Source organism: Gossypium raimondii, chromosome 9 (assembly GCF_025698545.1).
Source record: "Gossypium raimondii isolate GPD5lz chromosome 9, ASM2569854v1, whole genome shotgun sequence".
Taxonomy (NCBI): Eukaryota; Viridiplantae; Streptophyta; class Magnoliopsida; order Malvales; family Malvaceae; genus Gossypium; species Gossypium raimondii.
In genome coordinates this window covers 8,442,539-8,454,000 of record NC_068573.1, presented here as the reverse complement: position 1 = coordinate 8,454,000, position 11,462 = coordinate 8,442,539, and the positions used below count along the sequence as shown (strand labels likewise).

General features: G+C 32.7%; 1 protein-coding gene across 2 annotated transcripts; it reads right to left on the bottom strand.

Moving 5' to 3' along the window:
* Positions 1–7,578: 7,578 nt before the first annotated feature.
* On the bottom strand, positions 7,579–10,085 carry LOC105798343 (chaperone protein dnaJ C76, chloroplastic). Of its 2 annotated transcripts, none has more exons than XM_012628379.2 (6): positions 9,918–10,085; positions 9,661–9,847; positions 8,856–9,042; positions 8,651–8,757; positions 8,360–8,582; positions 7,579–7,838 (listed from the first exon to the last, which is right to left on the bottom strand). In XM_012628379.2, exons 1-6 carry the CDS (start codon positions 10,007–10,009, stop codon positions 7,708–7,710), a joined length of 927 nt encoding a protein of 308 aa, XP_012483833.1. In that variant the 5' UTR covers positions 10,010–10,085; the 3' UTR covers positions 7,579–7,707. The 2 variants fall into 2 exon arrangements, with proteins under 2 accessions (XP_012483833.1, XP_012483834.1); XM_012628380.2 differs by having other exon boundaries at positions 8,360–8,573.
* Positions 10,086–11,462: the final 1,377 nt, after the last annotated feature.

The window sequence follows — 11,462 nt, the reverse complement described above, 5'->3', positions numbered from 1 at the left end:
CACTCACACCTCCTATTTTGGATATCAACTCTGTAGGATTGTGGTGGGATCCTCGACCGACAACCGATGTACTCTGTCACTCAAAAAGTTTCCAAGTTCCGGGAATATAGTTTTGCACTCATCGTCCTCGCCCTATAAGAGTTCTCTTTCATGGAATTACTAACATCTTCGACGTGCACATGTCCTGACTCCAACTATTTTGCTTGTCTCAACCTTATTTCTGGCATCAAGGTTGTTATCCTATAAAATGTGGTTGAAAAAATCAATGAAATTTCCAAGTGACACGCCTCAAGATAGAATTAACGGCCTCAGCGAGGTTGATCGTCATATGACCATATTGGTACCCCTCATCAAAACATTGAACTCTTTGTCACGGCTCTATGCTATCCAACCACTGTCTGAGAGAAGGACCGAACCTCGTTATATCAGTCTTTAACCTCGCCAGCTTATGTCTGAAGCAATGTGGTTCCAGCTCTTACCCTACGTATGTATTTCGATAAAATATGTTACCATCCGTTTTAGTAAATGAACTCGAAATATTTACATATACAAATTTAAATATGATATGTTTACCCATGTTCACGATTTGTTTGCGTTAGTCTTTGTTCTTTTACTCCATGTGAAAGTTGACAGTGATATGGAGAATGCAGTAAACGGACCTCCACAAAACCTCGAATTGTCGAATTGCAGCAACAAGGCCCTTCGATCTGTCAAAGACAATGCAAATGTTGTCTTGCCTGACAACATGCCTCCGTAAGTTCCTAATGAAAAATTATCATGATTCGGAGTTCTCTGACTCCATAATGGCGAAAGTGATCAATAGTTCATCTCAATTACCGTCTTGTGCAACTGTAATCAAAAGTATCTACTTGTATTTCCCATAAAGTCACGTTTCGTCAACCTACACAAGTGGTTTGCAGTGGGAGAATGCCTTAACACATAGACCGAAAGTCTAGAACAATCGAAGAAAAACTCTTCTCCCCAATTCCAGTTGTCTATCCGAGCCTCTATAAGGCAACGTATGCAAGTCCACGACAGTTCGTGGGACGTACTCCACCATTGCTGAAATCCACCCCTAAAGTTCATTGCATGACTCATCCTAGTCACCATACAATTGTTGTATGGCCATTTGTTTCGCCCACAATTGTCGTAATTAATCAAATTTTTAAGGTCATTTTTATTAAAAAAAACTAAAAATTTAGCAATTATCTTTAGTTTATCTGTTGACTTATCAGCTTTTGAAAATTAATTTGTTCATTTTTTTTTCAATTTTTCCCCTTTCTTTCTCTTTTTTATCGTCTTTCCTTTTTTTTCTCTTCCTCTTCTTTTCTTTTGTTTTCTTTTTTTCTTTCTTATATTGTCCTTTCTGGATTTTTTTCCCCTTTTTGCTACCAATTTCTAGCAACCTCACTATGGTTTTTGAGCACCATAATCGCTCCATTCTTGCTGCCATTTACCCCTCCTCTAGCTGCATAAAACAACCACCATTGTTGCTCTTGTTTGTGGTGTTGTCGCCCCTTAAAACACCATTAGTGGTTTTTTTGGCACCTTTTCCACCTAGTCTTGCTTTCATTTTTCCTCATTGGCACCTTATTGAAACAGCCCTTCATATCGACGTTTGAGTGTGCATTCGATTTTGTTCTTATCGTAAACTCAGATCTAGGAATCGGAGTGCGTAAGTGCTTTTTTTCTAGCATCGTTTTTGTTTGACTAATTTTTTTCTAATTTGGTTAAATGCTTCCAAAAGCCATAGGTGGTCAACCCTTACTGATTTTAGTGTTAGTTTTATGTTAGAAACCGATCTAAACGCTCCGGATCAGCCAGATGTACTATCAATCCAGTCAGTCACATCTATGTTTTTATCTTCTAGGAGTCATCCGCTCTAATGCCCAAGACAAAGCATCTTCCCAATTAGACTTGATAGATGACATATTAATCTTTCAACCAGTTTGCTCATTTTTTATTAGACTAAGGACATGTTTTGGTTCGTCTACTAATATAAATTTTCTTTCCATATTATGATCCAACCACAAAATATTGTCTAGTATTAGTTTAAATGTTAGACAACTAATTAGCAACATTTGCTTCCATTTTACTTTAAGTGCAAAAACTGTATGAGGATAATTATACAAGTTTTATTAATGTAATCAATGAACTTGTTTTATTAACCAATTTGCTCGAAAAAATTACAAGTTTACAAACAAATATACTACACTCGGGGCACCGGATCCAACAAAATATTATATTTGAAATAAGAAATTGAAATGAAATGGAATAAACTCAATGTTCAAATGAAAGATTATTGAATGATTTGAGTACAAATACTTGATATATATGTGTTTACACTACTTTTGGATTGAATGAGATTTGAGTTTGTTACTTGTTATGACATAAAATGGCATGTTAAACACTTATGATATTACATGGTTTGATTATATGTTTAAGCTCACCTTGTTGATGTTTTGAATTATCATGTCTAGCCAAATTAGTCCAAGATTAGTAGCTTAGTGTGTTCAATTGAAAGATAAGGTAAGTTTTTTTGTTTAACTCCTATGAACTTACTAAGCATTTCATATGCTTACGTAGTTGTTTTTCCCTTTTCCTTTTAGATCATTCCCTTGCAAAATGCGTCAAGCTTGGTCACTTGAAGCTCACACTATCCTATCATCGAATCGGTAGATGTTTGATCATTTTAAACCTTAGGGTATTGCATGTATATAGGTGTCTTCTTACTTACTTAAATGTATAAAAGTCTTGTTAAATTGAACATGGTAATGATTTTAGTATATGTTGAATTTGAATGATGTACATAGCTAGTGAATTGGTCGATATTGACTAAGCAATGTTGGATACATTGGTAAGTTAAAACATGAACCTAACAATTAGTATGTAAATTAAAAATGCATGATTTGGAATTGGTTAATACCCAATTGAAAAGGTATAACTTGTTGATATGCTTAATTTACATATTAGTGAATGGTATTTTGGTTCATAAATTATGTTATAAAAGTGTAGGTGAATGAATGGTGTATGTATTGAAAGTGAAATGGCATGTGTTGATTGATTTGGTATAGGTAAAAATAGGCCTTTGAATGTTTTGGTTAATATGCTAATTGGTATTGAAATGTTGAAGTTTAATTGATGAAAATGTATTGAATATATTGTTAAGAAGTTGAATTGAGTGTTTAAGCTTGTTGGGTATGGTTTTAGGTATGTTTTGCATCAATTGCATTTGGTGTTTGGTACAAATGTTGTAGGTTTGGTTGGAAGCTTTGAAATATGTACCGAATGGTTATTTTTACCAAAAATAGAGTCCTCGTCCCGACAAGCATCTTTCCTCATCGCCATTTTAGTAAACTGTAATCGTAAATATTTAATATTTATGAGGCTAGTATAGAAATATATTAAGGTTTGGTTTGGTATTTTTATTTAATTGATAGTTAATTAAGGTACAAGTGTCACAGGCCGCAGTTTAAATCCAGTGATCATTGCACCAAATACATCCAATGGAGGTCTATCGTTTAGATAGGGATCATTTGGCTCACGAGAACTAGCCCGATTCAAAGAACTGTTGGAGAAGCCTGTCAGATTGAAACCTGGTTGGCCCGATAATGAAGATATGGCAACTTAGGCTAATTTGGTAACTAATCTTAGAATATTGAGGGAATCATATCTTGTAAAGATTAGATTAGATTAGATTTGATATGGCATATCTTGTAAATCCCTAGAATAAAGGGATATGGTTAATCTCGTCCGTCGAGGTAAATGTATCTTGCCCGTCGATTTTGGGGGACCTCAACTATAAATAGAGAGCCTCCCCCACATTTCTACACACTCCATTCATTGTTTCATTATTCTTTGTGAATAAGAGAATTGAGAGCATTTACTTAAACACTTTGTGTGCGCTCTTTCTGTTGTTCTTTGTTGTTCTTCTTTTGGCATAAATCACTTCCGCTCTTCAATTTGGTGCCTTGAAGGAGTTCTTAAGGAATCCTCACTTGAGTAAAGGCTGACTTAGGCGAGTTTGGATGAACGAATCCCCTAAGGCCACACGGATCGCGAGACGAAAGGTCTATCCCCGTGACACAAGTGTAACGATCCTAAAATTAGTGATGTTGAAAATTTTGATTTTAGGACCCCATTTTTTTAAACCAAGACCGTAAATATTTTATTAATTATTTATAGAGTTATTTTAGAAGTGAATTGAATTTTGGATAAGTAATTTTATTGAATTAGTGATAAATTAAAGTATACGGGATAAATCGTAAAACTAGTAAAAGTTTAATTGTTTGAGAAATTTTAATTAGAAACAAATGGAAGGGATTAAAAAGGCAATTATACCTCCTTAATCTATAGTGGATGGTAATGTCTTAGTTTTTATGAATTTTTCAAGAAAATTTTAATTAAAATAAGCTTAAAGAAAGATAAAATCTTGGAAATGGAAAGAAAGAGAAAGACATTGTCTTCTCTATCTTTCCAAGCATGATTAGGGGCAATGAGGAAGTCATAGTTTTGGAAAAAAAATTTATTGGGTTCAAGCTATCAATTGGTTAGTGTAGTTTAGTCATTTTCTTGTAATTTTTACGTTTTTGAAATCCCAAAAACTTAATCTATCTAACATGTGTGTTAGTTTTCGGAAGTGTTAAAGGTTGAGAACGATGCCAAGGTTGAATTCTTGAATTTTTTAGGTACTAAATCAATAGATTTTAAGCTTAGAAGTGAAAAAGGACTAAATTGCAAAGTTAATTGATAGTTTTGTACATTAGGGACCGAACTAAATAATTTGTAAAATTGATTGTATAAATGGGAAATAAGAGGTCCCTAATGGATTATATTGAAATCATAATTTAATTTGGAGTTCTAACTTGAAAGTTATGTTAGTCTTGATTTTAAGGACTAAGTTGAATAAAATGCAAATTTTGTGTAAATTTACAATTAAGTGTATTATTGACTATATATTGAAATTTTTGTATATTTATTTATTCCATAGCTAATGAAGACCTGGATTTCTTGAAAAGGAAGAGAAAGAATAAGGTCGTCGACAAATAGCTCGGAGTTTACAGTTTGTATTTCTATAATTCAAACATTTTCAATTGATGCGCTTATGAACTGTGTTGCATGGTAAGTTCATAAGGTATGTTTAAAATGATAAAACAAGTTGAATGGAGTTTATTTGAATTGATTGTTAGCGATAAGGACAAAATTGAATAGTTTTGAAATTATTATATATCATTGTAAATTTGTAATTGAATCAGTTTTGTGATGAAATAGGCTTTCACATATTTGGGATTGAGAAATTGATTATATATATGAAATTGAGGGTTTGGTATGAATTAGTTGTGTTGGAATGATTGGCATGTTTGTGTTATTATGAATGGATGATTCGTTGATGTAATTGGCTAGTTTTTACAGGTTTATAAGGCACCATTTGAACTAAAATGGTTTGGGCATGTAAAAGGAAGTTTTTTTTACCATTTTGGCAAGAAAGTATTGATGCTCTGGAAAGGTATCGATACATAACCATTTGAATCAATTTATCATACAAACATAATGTTATTTGATATCGGTACCAAGTCAAGGTATCAATACTTTGCACAAAATATCTATACTTTGCACCAAGTATCTATACTTTTTAGAAAAAATACTTTCACAAAGTATTGATACCTGCTCCCAAAGTTTTGAAATTGTGCAATTGAGTCCTATTTCATGTTCAGACTTCAAATTTTGACCATCGTATGCTAGATTTAGGCTAATTCAATTTGTATGTATGTTTATATCCGTGTGTTTGATTTAATTACGAAATGAATAATGAAAATTGCCCAGGCAATGAATGTTACATTCCATTGCTCGAACCTGATGATCAAACCAGGTAATAGGGTGTTATAATATTGTTTTGGCGACATCCCGACATAGAAGTGATGACATCACGACATCGGTCCTGAAATTTTAAAATTTACAATTTGGTCATGTTTCGAGCTTGGGTTGACAAAAGAGCTTTCATAAGCTTGATTAAGACTCGGAATTGATTGTTTAACATGGTTTAAATGTGCTTAACACTTAATTGCATGTATGAATGGTTACTTATTGTGTATTTGATTGTAGTTACTCCGGCAATGAATATGGCATCCTTTAGCTTGAACCTAACGACCGAGTCGTACGAGGGGTGTTACACTACATGGAAGGAACTTAGTCTATGTTGGATGAATTCAATGCTAGTAGTGGGAAACTTGATGAAATACTAACTGTTGAGAGAAAAGCTCAAGAAAGAATGCCCTAGGATACATCGAAAAGAAAGGAAAGGTTGTTGTACAGACTGCTACAATGTTTGTCAAAGCTACAAATAACACTGATCATGGATAATGCTCTAAGAAGGCGATGTTGATCCATACAAACAAGCAAGTGAACCATAGTCACTGGAACGTGTGTCATTATTGTGGAGTACTTAGGCATATCAAAGCAAGATGCTTCACGATGTTAAGAGATCTAAGGTTAAAATAGGCAAATATGATTGTAGTTATAACTGCTCTTGACACTGCTCACAAAGAAAGGCAATCATTTGTGTGGAGAAGAAAGGATCATAGATGTTTGTGTAATATCTCAAAATTTTGGTATCAAAATGTCGTGACATTTTGAGAATTTAAACTGCGATGTTTTTCGAGAACAATTTTTGTGTTATTTTTATAATTTGATATAAGTAAATTTTCATTAGTTATTATTGTTAAATTTGTTAGTATCATAAAATTAGTAATTTGAGGTATAGACTATTTTGTAATAAAAAGTAAATTTAAGGGTCGTCAAATGTCTAAAAGTTAGAAACATGCTTTAGGACATAAGAAAAGGTTTACGTGGTAATTACTCACTAAAGGCATTTTAGCAAATAACCCATTTGTTAAAAATGGTAGGAGGGAACAATTGTCCCTTCTTCATTTCACGCATGCTTGAGAGATTCATCAGGAAATTTTATCTTCGATTCTCTCTCAATCTTGAAATCGCATGTCATCAAAGTATAATTTTCATTGATTTCATCATCATTCAAGAACATTTCAATTCTTAAAATTAAGATTTCAACATTTTTCCACCTATTTTTCTTTTGTTTCACGTCAATCTTACTCTTGGGGGGACAGATTAATTTTTGTAGTTTTGTTGTTGGGTTATAGTAAGTGATTAGAAGTTTGTAAGTTGAAGATAAACATCAAAACCATAGAAATCACATTAAGTGAAATTAGATAGGTTTTTGTGAGGTTTTAGATGAATTTTCGAAGTTAGTCTTACTTGATAGAATCTTTATTTAAAAATAGATTTCGTCCTTTTAAGATAATTATTTAGTATATTAATGATAAAGTATTTTAACTTCATAAGTTAAAAAAAAAAAACTATCATGTGCCCCTAATTAATATTTAAATAAATAATTAGGAAACATGAAGATCTTTTAACTCCCATTGAAAAATTAAAAACTCTACCACAAATGTCCTCATTTTATTATTTAAAATTTTCTAAATATTATACAAATGTTCGAATTTGGATAAAAGAATTAGATTTTAAATAAGTTTATTATGGACTGAAAGAGAAATAATCATATGATGACATATTCTTTAGATTTTAATATATCCATGTAGGCAATTTACACCGTCCTTCATTAGACCATATGCAGTTCAATATAATCATTAAGATTCCTGCCTCGCATTTTTGTCCCTTCAAATCCCTATATTAGATTATAAAAAAATGTTTACATTTACCCCAAATTTTGTTGAATCTTTCCATGTTCAATTTCATGGTAGCATTGACTCGAGCCTCAGCTTGAGCAGGGGTCTCTTCTTCTTCAACTGATCTCACTCTCCCTGCAGCAGTTAAAATAACCAGATAAACAAATACCATAAACCAGTAAAAGTATCATGGAGGCCCTGTATTAGGAGTTGGATTACATTTTACCCTCTCTATTCAAAAAATGGACAAATTAATTCTTGTACGTTAAATCAAAGAGCAAATTGGTTCTTTTTGTTAAAAATTCCATCCATTTGTAATGTTAAAAACTGGCATGGTTGACAAAATAATCAGATAGTAATATGTGGCGTGCCACATATACCTCATGCTTATGTACATGGACCAATTTTTAATCGTGGAAATAGATGAAACTTTTAACAGATGGATCAGTTTGCTCTTTGATATAACGTATAGAGACTAATTTACTTATTTTTTTTAGTAGAGGCCTAGTACAGGACTTGTACCCCCATAAACCATATACAACAGTGAATTCAGTAATGTAGAGATTAAAGCTATGGATGGCAATGGAATGAGACAAGTACAAAATAGAAAGTTGAAAGCATTCATTTCCATGAACATTTTTTGGGAATTTTATTACCATTTTTGTGTTGTCCTTGAGCAGCCTCAGCTTGTTGTTTTAACTGCTTGGTGAAAGCGTTAGCTGCCATAAATACATTTGAGGGCCTTTCCCAACCTCCTCCAAATACTCCATACCCTTCCTTTAGCTGAGGTTGTATCAAGAACTCAAGCACTGCCAGTTCTTCACTGTCCACCCAATGTATGCAGTTCACTGGGCATGAATCAACTGAAACCTGCAAAAACTTGGTTCCAAAATTATGCATTTTTACAACAATTAGATTCTACACACAGCATTAACATGCTTCTTTACATCGATTTTACGATCATCGTCTCCATATTGAACCTTAACTCGAGCACATCCGAGAGCCTCGTCCATTTCGAATGTGTTGCTTGCATGGTGGACACATTCTCTGCAACCTGCAAACGTGGATGTCAATGGAGCTAGGCTCGAATTTGGAACATAAACATAAAACTTGCAATAAATGGGACATAAAAATAGGTTAAAAAGGAACAACCTATGCAATTGTTTGCATCAACAAATAAAGCTTGGGGTCTTAAGGGCCCTTTCCAAGAGCTAAAACCAGATACATTGCTTCCAAATTTTGCTTTCATTGAACCAATGGAAGCATCATATTCCTTCCTTTGATCATCTTTTATCAGTACTTTATAGGCTTCATTCAGCATTAGAGTGTATTCATGTCCCTAAACAAATATAACAAAATTAACCCATCAAAAATGCAAAAGTAAAATTTGAATTAAATTCAAACCATTAATATAAGGAATAGATAGTTAAACCATTTGGAAGTTCCCAATATTATAGGTCAAAGAGCGAATTAGTCCTTCTATGATAAAAGTACCATGCAGGCTAGTCAGATTGTATTTTGCTCCCTCTACTAAAAAGATGAGCAAATTACTCCTTATACATTAGATAGAAAAACAAATTAGTTCTTCTATTAAAACTTTCATTCATATCTATTGTTAAAAATTTGTGAATGAATATCAGCATGAGGTACATGTGGCGCTAATTTTTAACAATATAAATAGATATTTAAAAGAATTTCAATCTGAGATATTGAGACTAAATTCCTCATTTTTGAGTAAAAAGATAAAATGCGATTTAAGTCCCTCCACGAAACTTTTACCATAATTATACAATAAAAGTGAGCAATATATTGAGGCAAAAATTAAAACTTTTAACAATAGTAATCATTTGAATGAAAATATGATCCATATCCAACACTTACTTTCGAGTTTTTGAATAAAGAAAGCTATCAATTTAATAAAAATTTAGAATAAGAAATTGAGAGGAAGTAAACTAACCTCTTGGCCTGCAATATCAGGATGATACTTCTTTTGCAGCTTTCTATAAGCTTCTTTAATTTGCAGCATATTGGAATCGAAAGGGATTCCAAGTAACTCATAGTAGTTTTTGTTTGATTTTGATTTTGATTTTCCTCCAATCTTTTGGTTTCTACAACATCTTACCTCGCTCCATTTCAGCCCCAACCTTTAAAAAAAAAATCAATCATAAATCTTTTAGTTTATACAAAATTCCGAAAGATTTTCATGGAATTTACCTTGGGTTTGATTTGCTTGAACTGAATTTTTCATAAAAATTACAACTTTTTGGGACTGATAGTTCGTAAATTGGAACCCCACTGGCTATCATTATTGATTTATCACTGTGTTTCTTTTCTTCTTTTATTTTTCTTTTTGTTTTTTCTCATAAGATTGTTATGTATGGAGAGATATTTTTCGTTCAGCTGAAAAAGAAATATCTATATTTTAAGGTTAAATTAACATTTGGGGCCTGAACTTATCAACTATTTCTATACTGAGACCTAAACTTTTTTTTATTTAGACTTTGAACTTAACAGTTGTTCCACATTGAAATTTTAACTTGATAATTGCTTTCACGTTGGAGTTTAAATTTTTGAAAACGAATAATATAAAATCAAACTCGAATATGAAAATAATTTTTAAATTCAGTGCTTAACTTGAATAAAAAATTGAGTGGAATGTTAATAATTTGAAAGAAAAAAATTCAGACCCATTAAGCCTTACCTTCATCATCAAAATCCAAGAAAACTTAATCCCCACCATATCCTTTTTCCATGTCTTACCTTCCAAATTCACACCTAGAACATCCTCCAAAAGTGTTGAGTTTAATTATGGAAAAGAGATTTCACAAAGAGGCCAGAAATATAATGCTTTCTTACTAGCTTAGTATCTTTCGAAACTTTGGCAAACTCTTTCTTAAACCATTAGGCCTCCATCTAGAATATCCATTCATCCATCCACTTAAAATTCAATTCACTGAATTTCCTGATAAATTAAAATGGATGATGTGGTATTTGACCCATTTGTTCCACATTGGATTAGAGTTCTTCATTGAAGATCTCTTATATTTTCTGACAATGGCCGCCCAAGATGAAGCCAGTCCAGAAATGAAGAATTTGGCTATTTTCTTTAAATAGTTATATTCTTTAGAACAATGGATTGGCATGATCATGAAAGAACAACTCAAAGATACCAGGGCAGAATATATTATGATTATCTTTTACAAGCCTCAGTATTTTATGCAGAATGGTCCAACAACACAATTAGGATCATTTCCTAGTGCCTGGATTCATAGAACATATTTTTCTGAGGTTAATTCAAATCCTTACAATTATAAGGATTTGCAAAAATATTTGTGCCAGATAAATAGGATCATTCCATCAGACATATGGCCTCCAGAAGATGCATTAGCACCATGGGACTTAAGGATTGAACCACCGACACCTTATCAAGAACAGTTGAAAAAAGCATTAGAGGACTATCAATCAAATATATCAGATCCAAAAGAATGGTTACAAGACTATCCATGGTTTTGTAGCAATGTAAGAGAAAACACGCCAGCTTGGACTGATTCATAGGAAAGGACATCACCTATGGATGTAGAAAGAAATTATAACAGCTCACATGATAGTCTTGAACAAAAGCTTAAATAGTTGAAGACAAAGCGCTACAGAGCTAAAGAAGAAAAGGCGAAAAAGATTGAAGAGCTGAATCTCACTTCCGACATTAGTACAGACTATGAAAGTGATTAGATGTTTCATTGTTCTATGATGTTTTGTTTT

What these genes read in the sequence shown, in the direction of transcription:
- LOC105798343 (XM_012628379.2), bottom strand. Translation starts at nt 10,009, where the DNA reads ATGATAGCCAGTGGGGTTCCAATTTACGAACTATCAGTCCCAAAAAGT. An exon ending in TGATGCAAACAATTGCATAG is followed by an intron (nt 8,758 to 8,855) that starts GTTGTTCCTTTT and finishes CCACGTTTGCAG; the next exon opens with GTTGCAGAGAATGTGTCCAC. An exon ending in TCAAGGACAACACAAAAATG is followed by an intron (nt 7,839 to 8,359) that starts GTAATAAAATTC and finishes TAACTGCTGCAG; the next exon opens with GGAGAGTGAGATCAGTTGAA.